At 37.4% G+C, this 19,485-nt stretch overlaps 1 protein-coding gene across 3 annotated transcripts in view; it reads right to left on the bottom strand.

Annotated features, from left to right (window-relative positions):
• GLMN (glomulin, FKBP associated protein) overlaps window positions 1-19,485 on the bottom strand; it is a 57,315-nt gene that overhangs the window by 10,165 nt on the left and 27,665 nt on the right. For 2 of the 3 annotated variants that reach the window (XM_054476382.2, XM_063664823.1), the window contains exons 9-16: window positions 17,895-17,948; window positions 16,276-16,306; window positions 16,084-16,173; window positions 14,867-14,908; window positions 14,583-14,656; window positions 12,728-12,812; window positions 11,812-11,921; window positions 11,049-11,112 (exon numbers count right to left, since the gene is read on the bottom strand). In XM_054476382.2, the coding sequence (XP_054332357.1) occupies window positions 11,049-11,112; window positions 11,812-11,921; window positions 12,728-12,812; window positions 14,583-14,656; window positions 14,867-14,908; window positions 16,084-16,173; window positions 16,276-16,306; window positions 17,895-17,948 (550 nt within the window). The remainder of the gene's footprint in view (window positions 1-11,048; window positions 11,113-11,811; window positions 11,922-12,727; window positions 12,813-14,582; window positions 14,657-14,866; window positions 14,909-16,083; window positions 16,174-16,275; window positions 16,307-17,894; window positions 17,949-19,485) is intronic. The other variant, XM_054476383.2, reaches the window with a different exon arrangement.

Genomic DNA, 19,485 nt, shown 5'->3' with positions numbered 1-19,485 from the left:
ACAAGTTTTAATATATAGCATTCTATTTTTCAGTTCTAAATAGCTAACCAATATTATTATCATAGACAAATGATACCTCATAAAATAGATTTTACTCATAATTCATAGAGAGGTTCTCAAACTTCTCTGTTAGTTAAAAGTATAGATTTCTGTGCTTTACTCAGAGGTTTTGATTGAGTAAATTTGGAGCTGAACCCAGTAATTTGCATTTATTTTAAAAAAACAAATATTCAGGTGATTTTGATTAGAACCACATATTGGGAAACAATGACCTACAACAGCACTGTGCAATGCCACTGAGGAACTGAATTTGTTATTAAAAAAAATTTTAGGCCAGGTGCAATGGCTCACACCTGTAATCCTAACACTTTGAGAGACTGAGGCAGCAGGAGAATCACTTGAGTCCAGGAGTTTGAGGCTGCAGTCAGCCATGATTGCACGATGGCACTCCAGCCTGGGCAAGAGTGAGACCCTGTCTCTACAAAAAATTAAAAAACTTAGCCAGGCGTGGTGGCTTCCATCTGTAGTCCCAGCTACTAGGGAGGCTAAGATGGGAGGATCACCTGAGCACAGGAGGTTGTTATTGCAGTGTGCCGTGAATGTGCCACTGCACTCCAGCCTGGGCTATAGAGTAAGACCCCAACTCAAAAGGAAAAAAAAAATTAATATAAATTTACATAGTCACATGTGTCTACTGTCTACTGTATTGGACAGTGCAAATCTAGATCTTTGAATGTTAAAACCTTAGCTGTTTTCAATGGCAATAGCCCATAATCATAAAACTTCAGGTAATAAAAACACATGCCAAAAGTAGCCTAAAGAAATTTTTTACATATTCTGTTCAGCATAATTCCACAAATTTTTCAGATGATAAACTGTAATATTTTTAGAAGCATGTAGGAGTGAAGAAGCTGTGAGAATAAGAATATTTTTTCTCTCTCTCAAGTTAAGGTTACCAGATCGTTTTTAAAGAAATAATAAATACTACAAAGAAAATCACATTTTAAGAGTTCTTAAAATCTTTCAATGTCTAGAAAAAGTAAATTAAGAGTTTTAAAATAGTTATAATAATTAAAAATTTGAAAAGTTCACAAATACCTGCTTTTAATTTCATACCCAAGGAGGCTCACTGATTTAACAGTTCTGAAATCTTTCCAGTTCTAAGGCTTAAAACTATACATTTCAAAATTCACTGTAGCATATCTCACAAAAGGAAGACTAGGCAGTTCTACACTACAATGAAATTTATTGCCAGAACAGTCAGGAACCCTGCAAAGAGTAGTCAATGATGGTAATGAATAAATAAAAAGACATGAACAAGACCCAGGTGTCCCCTTTCTTCTAATTCATATAGAAGTCATCCGGCTCTGCAAATATTTCATGGATATGTTTTATCTTAGAGAAAGAAACAACTTATGCAATATGCCCCTGTAACAAACCTGTACCCCTGAATCTTAAATAGAAATGGAAATTGAAAAAAAAAACTTAAGCTCTAGATTCCTCCTCTCTCTGGGCAGGGCATCTCTGAAAGAAAGGCAGCAGCTCCAGTCAGGGGCTTATAGATAAAACTTCCATCTCCCTGGGACAGAGCACCTTGGGGAAGGGGTGGCTGTGGGTGCAGCTTCAGCAGACAAACATTCCTGCCTGCCGGCTCTGAAGAGAGCAGCAGATCTCTCAGCACAGTGCTTGAGCTCTGCTAAGGGACAGACTGCCTCCTCAAATGGGTCCCTGACCCCTCGTGCTTCCTGATGGGGAGACACCTCCAGCAGGGGTCAACAGCCACCTCATACAGGAGAGCTCCGGCTGGCATCTGGTGGGTGCCCCTCTGGGACGAAGCTTCCAGAGGAAGGAGCAGGCAGCAATCTTTGCTGTTCTGCGGCCTTCACTGGTGATACCCAGGCAAACTGCAGCAGACCTGCACAAGAGGGGCCTGACTGTTAGAGGGAAAACTAACAAACAGAAAGCAATAGCATTAACATCAACAAAAAGGATGACCCAAGCAAAAACTCCACCTGAAGGTCACCAACAGCAAAGACCAAAGGTAGAAATCCACGAAGATGAGGAAAAAGCAGCGGAAAAGGGCTGAAAATTCCAAGCACCCAAACACCTCTTCTCCAAAGGATCACAACTCCTTGCCAGCAACTCCTTGCCAACAAAACTGGACAGATAATGAGTTTGATGAACTGACAGAAGTAGGCTTCAGAAGTTGGGTAATAACAAACTCCTCCAAGCTAAAGGAGCATGTTCTAACCCAATGCAAAAGGTTAGAGTAATTGCTAACTAGAATAACCAGTTTAGAGAAGAACATAAATGACCTGATGGAGGTGAAAAACACAGCACGAGAACTTCGTGAAGCATATGCAAGGATCAATAGCTGAATCGATCAAGTGGAAGAAAGGATATCAGAGATTGAAGATCAACTTAATGAAATAAAGTGTGAAGACAAGATTAGAGAAAAAAAGAATGAAAAGGAATGAACAAAGCTTCCAAGAAATATGGCACTATGTGAAAAGACCAAACCTATGTTTGATTGGTGTACCTGAAAGTGATGGGGACAATGGAACCAAGGTGGAAAACACACTTCAGGGTATTATCCAGGAGAACTTCCCAACTTAGCAAGACAGGCCAACATTCAAATTCAGAAAATACAGAGAACACCACAAAGATACTCCTCGGGAAGAGCAACCCCAAGACACATAATCGTCAGATTCACCAAGGTTGAAATGAAGGAAAAAATGTTAAGTGCAGCCAGAGAGAAAGGCTGGGTTACCCACAACGGGAAGCCCATCAGACTAACAGCGGATCTCTGTGCAGAAACCCTACAAGCCAGAAGACAGTGGAGGCCAATATCTTAAAGAATTTTCAACCCAGAATTTCATATCCAGCCAGATTAAGCTTCATAAGTGAAGGAGAAATAAAATCCTTTACAGACAAGGAAATGCTGAGAGATTTTGTCACCACCAGGCCTGCCTTACAAGAGCTCCTGAAGGAAGCACTAAATATGGAAAGGAAAAACCAGTACCAGCTACTGCAAGAACAAACCAAAATGTAAAGACCATTGACACTATGAAGAAACTGCGTAACTGGCAAAATAACCAGCTAGCATAATGACAGGATCAAATTCACAGATAACGATATTAACTTTAAATGTAAATGGGCTAAATGCCCCAATTAAAAAGCACAGACTGGCAAATTGAATAAAGAGTCAAGACCCATCGGTGTGCTGTATTCAGGAGACCCATCTCATGTGAAAAGACACACATAGGCTCAAAATAAAGGGATGAAGGATTATTTACCAAGCAAACAGAAAGAAAAAAAAAACGCAGAGGTTGCAATCCTAGTGTCTGATAAAACAGACTTTAAACCATCAAAGATCAAAAAAGACAAAGAAGGGCATTACATAATGGTAAAGGGATCAATGCAACAAGAAGAGCTAACTATCCTAAATATATATGCACCCAATACAGAAACACCCAGATTCATAAAGCAAGCTCTTAGAGACCTACAGAGACTTAGACTCCCACAAAATAATAGTGGGAGACTTTTAACACTCCACTGTCAATATCAGACAGATCAACAAGACAGAAAATTAACAAGGATATTCAGGATTTCAACTCAGCTCTGGACCAAGCAGACCTAACAGACATCTACAGAACTCTCCACCCCAAATCAACAGAAGATACATTCTTCTCAGCACCACACAGCACTTATTCTAAAATTGACCACATAATTGGAAGTAAAACACTCCCTCCTCAGCAAATGCAAAAGAACGGAAATCGTAACAGACTGTCTCTTAGACCACAGTGCAATCAAAGTAGAACTCAGGATTAAGAAACTGACTCAAAACCACAAAACTACATGGAAACTGAACAACCTGCTCCTGAATGACTACTGGGTAAATAACGAAATTAAGGCAGAAATAAATAAGTTCTTTGCAACCAATGAGAACAAAGACAACATATCAGAATCTCTTGGACACAGCTAAAGCAGTGTTTAGAGGGAAATTTTTGGCACTTAATGCCCAAAGGAGAAAGCGGGAAAGATCTAAAATCGACCATCTAACATCACAATTAAAAGAAATAGAGAGGCAAAAGTAAACAAATTCAAAAGCTAGCAGAAGACAAGAAATAACTAAGATCAGAGCAGAACTGAAGGAGATAGACACACAAAAAACCCTTCAAAAAAATCAATGAATCCAGGAGCTGGTTTTTTGAAAAGACTAACAAAACAGACCACTAGCCAGACTAATAAAGAAAAGAGAGAAGAATCAAATAGACACAATAAAAATTGATAAAGGGTATATCACCACTGATCCCACAGAAATACAAACTACCATCAGAGAATACTATAAACACCTCTATGCAAATTAACTAGAAATTCTAGAAAAAATGGATAAATTCCTGGACATACACACCCTCCCAAGACTAAACCAGGAAGAAGTAGAATCCCTGAATAGACCAATAATAAGTTCTGAAATTGAGGCAGTAATTAATAGCCTACAACCAAAAAAAAAAAAACCCAGGACCAGACGGATTCACAGCCGCATTCTACCAGAGGTACAAAGAGGAGGTGGTACCATTCCTTCTGAAACTTTTCCAAACAGTAGAAAAAGAGGGACTCCTCCCTAACTCATTTTATGAGGCCAGCCTCATCCTGATACCAAAACCTGGCAGAGACACAACAAAAAAGAAAATTTCAGGCCAATATCCCTGATGAACATCGATGCAAAAATCCTCAATAAAATACTGGCAAACCGAATACAGCAGCACATCAAAAAGCTTATCCACCATGATCAAGTTGGCTTCATCCCTGTGATTCAAGGCTGGTTCAACATACGCAAATCAATAAACGTAATCCATTCCATAAACAGAACCAATGACAAAAACCACATGATTATCTCAATAGATGCAGAAAAGGCCTTGGATAAAATTCAACAGCCTTTCATGCTAAAAACTCTCAATAAACTAGGTATTGATGGAATGTATCTCAAAATAATAAGAGCTATTTATGACAAACCCACAGCCAATATCATACTGAATGGGCAAAAACTGGAAGCATTCCCTTTGAAAACTGGCACAAGACAGGGATGCCCTCTCTCACCATTCCTATTCAACATAGTATTGGAAGTTCTGCTCAGGGCAATCAGGCAAGAGAAAGAAAGAAAGCGTATTCAAATAGGAAGAAAGGAGGTCAAATTGTCTCTGTTTGCAGATAACATGATTGTATATTTAGAAAACCCCATCATCCCAGCGCAAAATCTCTTTAAGCTGATAAGCAACTTTGGCAAAGTCTCAGGATACAAAATCAATGTGCAAAAATCACAAGCATTCCTATACACCAATAATAGACAAACAGAGAGCCAAATCATGAGTGAACTCCCATTCACAATTGCTACAAAAAGAATAAAATACCTAAGAATCCAACTTGCAAGGATGTGAAGGACCTCTTCAAGGAGAACTACAAACCACCACTCAAAGAAATAAGAGAGGACACAAATGGAAAAACATTCCATGCTCATTGGTAGGAAGGATCAATATTGTGAAAATGGCCATACCGCCCAAAGTAATTTATAGATTCAATGCTATCCCCATCAAGCTACCACTGACTTTCTTCACAAAATTAGAAAAAACTACTTTAAATTTCATATAGAACCAAAAAGAGTCCGGATAGCCAAGACGATCCTAAGCAAAAAGAACAAAGCTGGAGGCATCATGCTACCTGACTTCAAACTATACTACAAGGCTACAGTAACCAAGACAGCATGGTACTGGTACCAAAACAGATATATAGACCAATGGAACAGAACAGAGGCTTCAGAAATAATGCCACACATCTACAACCATCTGATCTTTGACAAACCTGACAAAAACAAGAAATGGGGAAAGGATTCCCTATTTAATAAACGGTGCTGGGAAAACTGGCTAGCCATATGCAGAAAACTGAAATTGGACTCCTTCCTTACCCCCTATACAAAAATTAACTTGAGATGGATTGAAGACTTAAACATAAAACCTAAAACCACAAAAACCCTAGAAGAAAACCCAGGCAATACCATTCAGGACATAGACATGGGCCAAGACTTCATAACTAAAACACCAAAAGAAATGGCAACAAAAGCCAAAATGGACAAATGGGATCTAATTAAACTAAAGAGCTTCTGCACAACAAAACAAACTATCATCAGAGTAAACAGGCAACCTACAGAATGGGAGAAAATTTTTGCAATCTATCCATCTGACAAAGGGTTAATATCCAGAATCTACAAGGAAACTTAAACAAATTTATAAGAAAAAAAAAAAAAACCATCAAAAAGTGGGCAAAGGATATGAACAGACACTTCTCAAAAGAAGATATTTATGCGGCCAACAAGCATGAAAAAAAGCTCATCATCACTGGTCATTAGAGAAATGCAAATCAAAACCACAATGAGATACTATCTCATGCCAGTTAGAATGGCGATCATTAAAAAGTCAGGAAACAACAGATGCTGGAGAGGATGTGGAGAAACAGGAAGTTGGTGGGAGTGTAAATTAGTTCAACCATTGTGAAAGACAGTGTGGTGATTCCTCAAGGATCTAGAACCAGAAATACCATTTGACCCAGCAATCCCATTACTGGGTATATACCCAAAAGATTATAAATCATTCTACTATAAAGACACATGCACATGTATGTTTACGGCAGCACTATTCACAATAGCAAAGACTTGGAACCAACCCAAATGCCCATCAATGATAGACTGGATTAAAAAAATGTGGCACATATATACCATGGAATACTATGCAGCCATAAAAAAGGATGAGTTCATGTACTTTGCAGGGACATGGATGAAGCTGAAAACCATCATTCTCAGCAAACTAACACAGGAACAGAAAATCAAACACCACATGTTCTCACTCATAAGTAGGAGCTGAACAATTTGAACACACAGACACAGGGTGGGGAACATCACACACCGGGGCCTGTCAGGGTTCAGGGGCTGGGGGAGGGATATTAGGAGAAATACCTAATGTAGATGATGAGTTGATGGGTACAGCAAACCACCATGGCATGTGTATACCTATGTAACAAACCTGCACGTTCTGTACATGTATCCCAGAACTTAAAGTATTGAAAAAAAAAAAATGAGCACCCAAAATATGGATTATATAGAATTTTGTGTATGTGTATTTATTATACAAGATACAATTTTTTTCCTAAATGAAAAGCACATACACACACATTAAGCAATTCAATTTTAAAATTCCTGATACTTACCTGTGGCCTTTGCCATCTCATTGTTTCCCTTGTCCCGGCTTTCATTCTACATATTATAATTACAAACTTTTTAGAAAAAAAGATGAGTAAACAGATGGATGGGAAAGGAGATGAGTACACAGGACAGAAGGTAAGGGATAACATGATTATTGGATCTGTATTAGAATAAATTATTGTAATTTGAAACAACTAATAATTATTTAAAGATACTTCCTAAATAGATAATATTTGGTATAAAAACTAAGTTGGTTTTACCAGTAAAGATGGGAGCATGTTTGTACTATAATATTCAAGAAAAGTTATATGAAATTCAAGAGTAAGAGAAGGTGCCTGAAACTTAAGCAAGGAGATACAAGACGCATGAAATAGTGGGGTGAGGAAGGATGGCTTATGAAGAGAATAAGTCAGTTGACAGTAACCCAAAATAGCAAGAAAAAAAATGGATTATTACTCAATTATTAATCACTTTGTTGTCTTTGTATTTGAATGTGATTCTCTTCTTAATCTTCCTGTTCGTATTTCTGACTGTGTGTCTGCTTTTCATCTGACTAACTACCCTCTTAGCACACTTAAGTGCTCAAAAATAGGTACTGGTAGGAGTCCTTTTGAATAAAATGCCCCATATTTCAGCATCACCAGATCATCATTTTGTTTTTTCTTTCTTTTTTTTTTTTTTTTTTTTGAGACGGAGTCTTGCTCTGTCACCCAGGGGGGAGTGCAGTGGCACGATCTCGGCTCACTGCAAGCTCCACCTCCTGGTTCACGCCATTCTCCTGCCTCTGCCTCCCGAGTAGCTGGGACTACAGGCACCCGCCACCACGCCCGGCTAATTTTGTTTGCATTTTTAGTGGAGACGGAGTTTCACCATGTTAGCCAGGATGGTCTTGATCTCCTGACTTCGTGAACCACCCGCCTTGGCCTTCCAAAGTGCTGGGATTACAGGTGTGAGCCACCACGCCCGGCCCATTTTGGTTTTTCTTTAACGAAATCTTCCAAAAACTCAGAAAGTGTCATTTTTTATTAACCACAGTAGACATATTTGCCTCTCAGTTATATACATGACCTATTGTCATTGCACTCAGGAGAAATGTTTTCAAGATAGACAGGCTCTTAAGTGCCTAAAAGATGTGAGGTTGCCAGCTTGGACTGGGTTTTTGCTAATTTCCCTAGTATAATTCTTACGGTAACTTATAAAGCAATAATTTAGAATATTTGATCCCTTAGAAAAATTATTAAAAACCATTAAATAAGAGATGCCTGTTGGCTGGGCATGGTGGCACACACCTGTAATCCCAGCACTTTGGGAGGCTGAGGAGAGAGGATCACTTGAGGTCAAAAGTTTGAGACCAGCCTGGGCAACATGATGAAACCCCATCTCTAGTAAAAATACAAAAATTAGCTGGTGTGGTGGTGCCTGGCTGTAGTCCCAGCTACTCGGGAGACTGAGGCAGGAGAATCATTTGAACCCAGGAGGTGGACGTTGCAGTGAGCAGAGATCGTGCCACTGCAGTTCAGCCTGGGCAACAGAGTGAGACTCCATCTCAAGAAAAAAAAGAAGTGCCTGTAATCTCAGCACTTTGGGAGGCTGACGTGGGAGGATTGTTTGAGCTGGGGAGTTTGAGGCTGCAGTGAGCCGTGACTGCCACTGTACTCCAGCCTGGGCAATACAGTGAGACACTGTCTCTTTGAGAGAAAAAAAAAAAAAAAAAGCAGTCCTATAGGCTGGTTGTATCCTTTCCTTCACCATAAAATGTACATGCCAAACAAAAGTGAGGAATTATCTATGGATAGTATAGCAGACACTGCATAATGCTAAACTGCTCTCAAGTCTTCCCTCTCTAAGCAGAGACCAATCTGCTGCCTTTGTACTACTCTGTGTTCCATATCTAACACACCTATCAATCCTAAACAACAAGATTCCTTTTCTTTTTGTCAGGCAAGTCAGATAATCTCTCAAGTAGGTACAGCCTTTCTTGATTACTAAAAAAATAAAAACTCATACCCTACCCTAAGGCCACCTTCCTGAAGTCTCAGGGCCTCTACTGCTGCTGAATTTTATATTGTAGCTTTTCAACTTTTATCACAAGCTCCTTCAGGAATCAGGATTTAGTTTGTGATTTAGAAAGTTCTGGCCACTGCCTGGCGTCATAGCTATTTCTACCACTTTCCAGATGTTTGCCCTTGTGCAAGTTAATGATCTTTTTTTCACCTACTTTATCTATGAAAAGTGAAAAGTAAAGAGTACTTTTCTTGGTTTTCCATGGTGGCTCATGCCTGGAAGTTACCCCAGCACTTTGGGAGGCCGAGGTGGGAGGATCTCTTGAGCCCAGGAGGTCGAGGCTGCAGTGAGCCATGATTGTACCACTGTAATCCAGCCTGGGCAAGAGAACGAGACCCTCTCTGAAGAATAAATGATATATAGCACTTGGGCAGAATATTGGTTGTCCCTGGCAGGGGTGAGTGGCACAACGAGGTCAGAATTAACTAGGAAGGGGCACGAGGAACCCCTTGTGATGCTGGAAATGTTCTATATTGATATGGGATTGAGTAATATAGATCTATGTATTAGTTAAAATTCAGTGAATATACACTTAAAATTTGAACATTTCATTATGTAAATTTTACCTCAAAGAAAAACTACAGACAAATATTTAATCAATGTAATGAAATACATGCTGAAATATTTAGGAGAAAGTATGCTGATGTCTGCAGTTTACTTTGAAATACATCAAAAAATAAGACAGACTGATGGAGTGATAGACAGAGGGTGGAATGATAGATATATGGTGAAGTCAGTACAGTAGAATCATAGACTCTAGGTGGTGGGTAAACCAATGATCACTATAAAATTCTTTCAACTTTGCTGTACATTTGAAAATTTTCACAACAAAATGTTAAAAAAAAAAATAGCACCTGATACAGAGTAAGCACTAGTCAATGATGGCAAATAGCTATTTTCAGCTGAAGAGATGAACGGGGGGTCAAATCACTGCATCTACTATAGATCTGTCAGGAAGGAAAGAGACTGCTACTTTTCCCATAAACTTTCATCCCAAATCACAATTTACCTAATTAAAAAAAATTTTCTTTGGCATCTTTATATAAAAATGAATTACTAAAAAAAAAACCAATTAACAACACATGATTCAGGTAGTTCTAGCTAATAGAGGTGACACATATAGGGAAAGCAATTATCAGAACAGGGTAGAAAGAGAAGATAAAAAGCAAATATAATTTTACTGTATGACAAATCTCCCTCAAATAGTTTTCTATTTATTGAATACTTCTCTATTTATTGAATACTTCTAATGATGTGCTATTTTTAAAAAAATCCAACTTCCTAAACATTATCTAAAAGGTGCTGTTAACAAATTCTGTTTTAGTGCTGAATGCTTCAATTTGTCATGTCTGATGAGGCAATATTAAAATATCAGATGATTTTATATAGCTCATGAGCTATAGGTGGAGGAAACTGAACAAGACACCCTATGTACATTGAGCTCCACAAGGTTAGTTGACTTAGGATCTGCAACTTATCTACCCAACAGGACTAAGTGCTTTCAGCAAGAAAGCAGACGTATAATAGGAAATGGAAAGGGAAAGGAAAGATGGATGTGGGGTGGTAAATGCTCCTGGGAATTAACTTCAGGTTTCAGAATAATTGTTGGCCCTCTTCCCCGGCCTTTATAGCTGGGTAAGATATTAAATATTGGCTTTAGGTACTGAATAGCTGAAACATTCCTTATGCCTTTTGAATATACTCACAGTTTCTTTTCAAATACTTCACTTACTTGATTGTCATTTTCATTATCTTTGATAACCAAATACCTCAATAAATTTAATGAAGCCATAATCCTGTTAATTAAAAATATATGTTACTTACAGTATGGTTTTATATAGTCAACAGCAATCTCAATAAGCTAAAACTTTGGGCATATTTTTATAATTAGGTTTGCCAATAGAAACTATTTCCATTAATATCTTTTTGAGTAGTAATAACTTATCACTCTTGTTTTCCATTTAAGTTCAAATCATACAATTGTGAAAATTATCATCCTTGTTTAAAGAAAGCCTTGTTACTTTAATATTTGACAGCATCATCTCTTGCTTTCTGAATTTTAAGATTACTTTTAAATGCTTTTAACCATGTCTCAATATCCATTCCAGTATACTGAAACTGAAATTATATGTTCTATATGAAAAAAAAAATGACCTGGAAAACAATAAAACAACAAAACCTAAACACATAAATTACATACACAGATTTTTAGTTTTAAGTCACAAATGCTGTCATTGCAAATTTCTATGGAATGCTGGGTACATAAAAGCTATCAAATCATAGTGTTGGTCATTCATCTAGAAAGAGGAGGTTTTTATTTTGTTTCTACACATTATCAAATCACTTAAATATGAAAAATCTTTATGTAACTTAATGAATTAGCCATAGATCATAAAATCACAGGAAAAGACATTTTATTACTTTAGGTTCCCTAAGCAGATGTTTCACATTTTATTCTGAATTTACTATGTGAACTTTGGTAATGGTCACCTCACCTATCTGAGTTTTGCAGTAAATCTGTTTCTGCACCCTCTGGGAGAAAAAGTACCAAATCAAGAAGGGAAATCAACTGTGGTCCTGTAAACCATTTGTTGTTACATGTTCTCTGAAAAGCAAACGAAAAATTGAGAAAGCTTTATAATTCATGTGTTTTTCTAATATCTTGACACTACAAAAATAAAGAATTGCACATTTAAAATACAGTTTTTAACTTTAATTTCCATACTTTCATTCACTTTCCAGACACGAGGAACGAACCCTGCCAGTTTGAGAACACTGGTCACTCTGTTTTCCATTTAGAATTACTGAGCACTCAGAAACAGAAGAGACTTAAGTTTCCATTCATTTTTCAAAAGCATATAACAAAGCAAAAATAAGCCACAATATCAGCTCAAAGAGGCCCAGAGTGATGACTCACACCTGTAATCCCAGCATTTTGGGAGGCCAAGGCGGGTGGATCACTTGAGCTCAGGAGTTCAAGACAAGCCTGGGCAACACGGTGAAACTCCATCTCTACAAAATCAAAATTCAGCCAGGTGCAGTGGTGGGCACCGGTAGTCCCAATTACTTGGGAGGCTGAGTTGGGAGAACTGCTTGAGCCCAGGAGGTGGAGGCTGCAGTGAGCCAAGATTGTGCCACTGCATTCCAAGCTGGGTGACAGGAGTGAAACCCTGTCTCAAAAAAAAAAAAAAAAAAGCTCAAAGAATACAATTTAAACTTATAGTTAACAAAATTTTCCAAATTCAGAGTTTTTAAAACATAGTAGAAATAGGAGAAAAAAATATGCCTTAATAGTATTTAAGTAATAGTAATACTAGAGATAGAGCAATAACTCACATTAATGTATTCTACATATGAATAAATATACCCTATGAAATAAATTGGTAATTGACACTTTGGCTATCTTCTTACCTTTAATGACATGTCAATTTGATTTTTGATATTTTGAATAATAAAAGCCTCCACACCTGAGTGATTACTTGTATTCAATAAGCACCTTGAAAGCAAAATTACAATAGATGTGAAATTATCCTGGACAGCATTAGAATTAAATGGTGATAAAAGTTTTACAAATTCAAAGAGGCCATGTGTTACTTCTAGGAATAAAAACCCCACAGTAACGGTAATTAGCAAGGTGACCAACCGATTACAAAGTCACCTGTAATAGTTATTGCTCTCACTAAATGGTAAATTCTTATTTATTTTATTTTTTTAGACAGAGTCTCGCCCTGTCACCCAGGCTGGAGTGCAATGGCACAATTTCGGCTCACTGAAACCTCCGCCTCCCAGGTTCAAGCGATTCTCCTGCCTTAGCCTCCTGAGTAGCTGGGATTACAGGTGCCCGCCACCATGCCTGGCTAATTTTTTGTATTGTTAGTAGAAACAGGGTTTCACCATGTTGGCCAGGCTTGTCTTGAACTCCTGACCTTGTGATCCGCCTGCCTCGGCCTCCCAAAGTGCTGGGATTACAGGCATAAGCCACCGCACCCGGCCGGTAAATACTTATTTATAACTGGATCTTCCAACAAGCCATTTCTATCAAACCAAAATTTGAATATTTTTATGAACATAGTTACAATAATTTGACATGGCAAGAAAGGGCACTAACATAATGGTCTAAAAAATCCCCAAATTATTTCCTGTGAAAGTAGTCTAGTGCTAGAGTAGCTTAATTGCAAAAAAAAAAAAAAAAACTAGATATGAGTGGCTTAAGAAAAAAAGGGGATTTATTCGTAGAGATACAGATAGAACAGAATAGGAAAGCTGGTATAATACCTAAGAATTGAGATTTCATAAACTTGCTCCTACTATCAACAGAAAACAAGAAAAGATAGGATCAAGAGTGTTGGCTGGGCATGGTGGCTCATGTGTGTCATCTCAACACTTTGGGAGGCTGAGGTGGGTGAATTGCTTGAGCCCAGGAGTTTGAGACCAGCCTGGGCAACATGGCAAAACCCTGTCTCCACAAAAAAATTAGCTGGGCATGATGGCATGCACCTGTAGTCCCAGCTACCTGGGAGGCTGAGGCAGGAGGATCACCTGAAGCTGGGAGGCCAAGGTCAAGGCTGCAGTGAGCCATGATCACACTGCTGCACCCCCCAAAAAAGAACAGTGCTAATATTGCCCAATCCCAAGTAAGACATTTTAGCAAATCCAGCCTGATGCCCAATTTTATCAATAAAGTTTTACTGGAACACACCCATCCCCAATACAAAGTCAAAGTTGAGCACTTGCAACAGAGACTGTATAGCCCATAAAACCTATATTTACTATTTGGCTCTTCACAGAAAATTAGAAAGTTGACCAATATTTAACTTAGAGAGTTGCTAGAATCTTATCCACCTCAAAGAGCAGTATTAGTAAGCTCTTACTATTAACATAGTGCATAGCCTATCAAAGTAATTCCAGAGCCATCAATTTGAACTGTGAGTAATGGAGATTAGTGACATACATAAAGTTCCAGCAGGAGCATCATCAATCTCAGTTTAATTATTTTTAAGTCTATTTCAAATTTAGAGTATTTCAATTGATTGAACTGCAATATATACTATTATTCATACAAAATATAGACATATATATAGTATGTATCTGAAATATTTGATTAACCCTCTCTCTAGCCATCACTGAGAATTTATAATATGTCTTCCAACCAGAGTTGAATTACATGTAAAACATACTGACATACTATGCCCTAAAACAATTACATGGCATTAACATGACTTTTAATCAACCACACACTTAGCGATTAGCCATGCTTGATACATACCTAAATAATGTATATTTGCCTTGTGAATCCAACTTGTTAATATACAGCTGAAGCATAGCTAAACTCTTTTTCCTCTAAAATGGAACAAACAATATATTATATAAAATGAATACAGCTTACCCAGACTTCATCACTATCCATTTTATGCATGTAATACATCCACACTTGTACCTCCTAAATATATAAAAATTTCACAAATTAAAATTTTTAAAAAGAAGATTAAATTATTTGTCAAATTTTCTCACTGTAACTCATTAATCTTTAGTCACCAAACATTTACATACCAGTGTCTCAATGGGGCAAAGTGTCATTACTTTCACTAAGCCCTGGAAATAAAAAAATGTAAAATTCAGATGTAAACAGATTATACTGACTGCAAACAAACAACTATAATACATCAATAGGATACTAAAAATTCAGAGAAGTGAGGGTAGGAGATTTAAAAGTGAAGTAAATTAATTTTTCCCTAAGCCTTCCATTCCAGAAAGCTAACTACAATTGATTTTTTAAGTGATATTGAGTAGAGTGTCACACAGTGTACTTTTAAAAGCAAATGATAATTTTCAATTATGTCTACAGTGGCAAGAAAATGAAATCAAATCTACAGAAATATAATTTATTAATTAAAAACAATCAAACAACATGTTAACAAAAACCATGTTTTTCTATTTAAATATTAGGAAAACCAGTTCCCACACTGAAATCTAAGGATTTCCTTGGATATCATAACTAACAAAAGAGTACTGGGCAAAATAAACCATAGGAGGGAAAAACAAAATGTGTATTAGTCTTTCTGGTAATGAGTCAGTGGATGCCTTAGATGGAGTCCTGAGAACTTGAGTTATGAGAAACATAAAGGAGCTTCATTTTCCAAGATCCCTACAGAAATAAAGTGTTAAAAGAAGAGTTATGCTTTTCTACTGGATGCTGTGCTATCAATAGTGGTGGCCTCTAATAGCTATTCGTGTTTAAATAAATTAAAATTAAAATTTAAAACTTAGTTCCGGCTGGGTGTGGTGGCTCACGCCTGTAATCCCAGCACTCTGGGGGGCTGAGGCAGGCGGATCACGAAGTCAGGAGATCGAGACCATCCTGGCTAACACAGTGAAACTCCGTCTCTACTATAAATACAAAAATATTAGCTGGGCGTGGTGGCGGGCGCCTGTAGTCCCAGCTACTCGGGAGGCTGAGGCAGGAGAATGGCATGAACCCAGGAGGTGGAGCTTGCAGTGAGCTGAGATAGCACCACTGCACTCCAACCTGGGCCACAGAGCGAGACTACACCTCAAAAAAGAAAAAAAAAAATTAGTTCCTTAGTCACATTTCAAGTGTTCAGTTTGGCTAGTGGCTTTCATATGGTCAAAGTTCTATTGGACAGCATTACACCAGAGTTTTCAAAGGTTGCAGAGAAGAGAGTGGGAAAGGAATCAGAAAAGACCTTACTTTAAGTTCAGAACAGGCAAAGGGCTATTTTCAATATTAGAATACATATTTTATTTACCTGAGGTACAGTAAGAAAAGTCTTGATTTCTAAGTACTGGTAAAGTAGACTATTGTCTTCTATTCTCAATAAACTATTCTCCAGCAGCTCCTACAGATTAAAATATATGCAGATACATATATAGTGAAGTCAACAGCTGTTATTTGTTGACATAACTATGTATTTAAGTTATAATGGGAACAAACATCTTACCAATCCTTTGGAGATAACAGACTCTTCTGTTCTGAAAAATAATATTAAAATTTATCATGAATTTGTAAACTATTTTAGAATGATACTTCATCTTATGAAAAATACAGCAAAAATTGAAATTTTAATGCTTTTAAAATGCATATCATTAAGAAGAAATTCTGTTGAAGAACTTGATCAAAAGTTTTAATCCATCTTTGATCTGTCTTTTGGTTTGGCTAAGGCCGCTAAATCTGACCAAAATAAATCTACTCAGAGATTATTTCCTAACTTCAAAACAATAGATCTTCAACAGCAAGTGCTAAGAAACTAACTAAACCTGATAAAACCAATGCTATATATTCCAGTTGATTATTCCGTAAAATCTTTCCGATTCTTTTTATTCAAAAAAAGACTCAATGACTCTGCAGTTTGGAAATCTCAAGAAAATGGGACTTAGATTCAAAACAATACATATTATCACTGTATAAATAACAGAAACTAAATGTAATGAATATAAAATCATTAAGACATACATAATACAGCAAATTTACAGAGTTAGTAACTACTTGTGCCAGGAGACCCTTGGAAATTCCTGCCTTGTATGCTGAGGCTTTGGACGTTGCCATGTTACAAATCTTCCTTCACCTGGTAAGAGGTGGGACTGATAAACTGTCACTAGTGTTCATAGAGGATAATTGCAAAGCCCTAACTGATCTCGGGGATAATTTAAACATGTTACACGTTATAGTGAAAGAAAACAAAGCATACAGTATTGTGAAATTCTTTAATTTCTGTCTAGAAATTATGTATACCTGTTACTCTGTAATTTCCTTTTTTTTTTTTTCTTTTGTGACAGGGTCTTACTCTGTTGCCCAGGCTGGACTGCAGTGGCATGATCTCTGCTCACTGCAGCCTAGACCTCCCAGGCCCAGGTGATTCTTTCACCTCAACCTCCCAAGTAGCTGGGACAATGGGCAGGCGCCACCACGCCTGGCTAATTTTTTATATTTTTTGTAGAGAGAGAGACTGGTTTCGAACTCCTGGGGTCAAGCAGTCCTCTCGCCTTGGTCTCCCAAAGTGCTGGGATTATAGGCGTGAGCCACCGTGCCTGGCTTTTTTTTTTTTTTTTTTTTTTAAATAGAAAGTCCTGCTGCTTAGCACCTCAAATGAGAAAAGTTGTAATTGAATGACATCACTGTCAATAATCTAAATTATAAAAGGTGGAAGTCAAGACACCTCCTTCCTTTTGATGCAGTTCACAGACTGTGTCCATGAAGGAAAAATATGGATGAACTTCTTTTATTGACTGCCCTTCCTTAAGATGCAGGAGGATGCAGTGGGGTAGAGGTGCTTTAATTTACCAACTTTTGGAATAAGAGAAGAAACCTTAGAAACAGATGACTGGAAAAGCCCTTAAGACAAAATCTTAATACTGTCTTAGGTTTAAAATAAAACAGACTTTGGTGTAAAACCTCTTTGACTCATTTCTGTCTCTCTCGTGAATTATTTGCCTCGCTGTTTTATAAAATAACCAATTAATTAATGAGAGCCTAACAAAGAAAAGGCAGTCTCCGCTGATCTTAACAAGGACTATTTTAACACTACTATTTCATTTTGAGATACCATCTAAACGATCTTACCTTTTCAAAAAGACTTCAATGTGCCCCATATTAAACTGCAAAAGGTACAATGGGCTAAAATAGAAACAAAATAAATATATATATTATACACACACACAGAGATATGTACACACATACATACTGTTATGGGTTGAATTGCATCTCCCTCAAAAAAGATATGTTGGAGTCCTAACCTCTAGTACCTCAGAATTTGACCTTATTTGGAGATAGGGGTTTTTATGGAGGTAATCAATTTAAAATGAGATTATTAGGGTGGGCCCTAATCCAATATGACTGTTGTCCTTATGAAAAAGTAAAGTTTGGAGACAGACACAAGCACACAGGGAGAATAGCATATGAACATGAAGGCAGAGAACAGGATAATGCATCTACAAGCCAAAGACCATCAAAGATTGCGAGCAAATCACCAGAAGGCAGGGGAGAGGCATGGAGAAGATTCTCCTTCACAACCCTCAGAAGGAGCCTCCAGAACTATGAGACAAACTATTTCTGTTATTTTAACCATCCAGCTGGTAGCACTTTTTTACATGAGCCCTAGCAAGTTAATAGACATATGCTGTATAAGTTATTTTGGTGATAGAATGTGATGCTTAAGAGTATAGCCTCTGGGGGTCAGACAGAACTATCTGCATCCCACCTATGCCACAAAGTAGTTAGTTAGATCTTCGGTGGTATATTAACTTGTCTAAGCCTGTTATTTTCATCTGTAAAATGAGAGAATGCTCTATTTCACAGGCTTATCATAAGGATGAGATAATGCATATAAAGTTATTAGCATAATGTTTCATACATGGTGAATATGCAAATGATAGCCAGTATTGCAACATTTACATACAAATGTACTCCTAGGTATATTCATATATAAATATACAAACTCACACAAATACCCAATGCCTATAAGACAAATACACAATCCTTATTATCATAGAACTCAAAGTCCAGAAGATATTACATTATAAAATTATATATTTTAAAAATAATTTTAATAAACATTGTGGGAAAAGAAGACAAGGTCAAGGTAATTATAATAGAAGGATTCAACCTAAATTGGGTGGTAGTGAAGGCTTTTTTCAGAAAGTGACGTTTAAGGATAAAGAGAATTCTAAGCATATACAAAGGCCAAATAGCAGGAAAATTCATAACATTTAAACTAGAAACAAAAGAAGGTCTGTGTCACTGGAGCATAGTAAACAAGAGGAAAGATGGTAGGAGATGAATCAGGTCAATTAAGCAGGGACCAGACCAGGCATAAGTTTGTCTCAGAAGTTATGCAAAGGCATTAAGACTTTATTCTTAAAGCAATAAAAAGCCACGGGAGAGTTTTCAGTAAGGGACTTCTTTTAAGGCTTCACTTTCTGTTATGTTGAGAATGTGTTAAATTAAAAGGAAGTAAAAGTGGATATATAAATCCACTCAGGATTACAGCAGTAATCCAGTGAAAAGATGATGATACTCCTGGGTACCTGGCTAGTTCCAGGGTGGTCTCAAAAGCTTCAAAACGAAGCCCAGTTTGTCATCTTCTGATTCTTGTCCCCACCATTCCCTTACACCTATTTCAACACTCCCCACTTTCATTACTCATCTACTGCTA

The sequence above is a fragment of the Pongo pygmaeus genome, chromosome 1 (genome assembly GCF_028885625.2).
Source record: "Pongo pygmaeus isolate AG05252 chromosome 1, NHGRI_mPonPyg2-v2.0_pri, whole genome shotgun sequence".
Classification (NCBI taxonomy): domain Eukaryota; kingdom Metazoa; phylum Chordata; class Mammalia; order Primates; family Hominidae; genus Pongo; species Pongo pygmaeus.
This window is presented reverse-complemented; position numbering and strand designations above follow the sequence as displayed.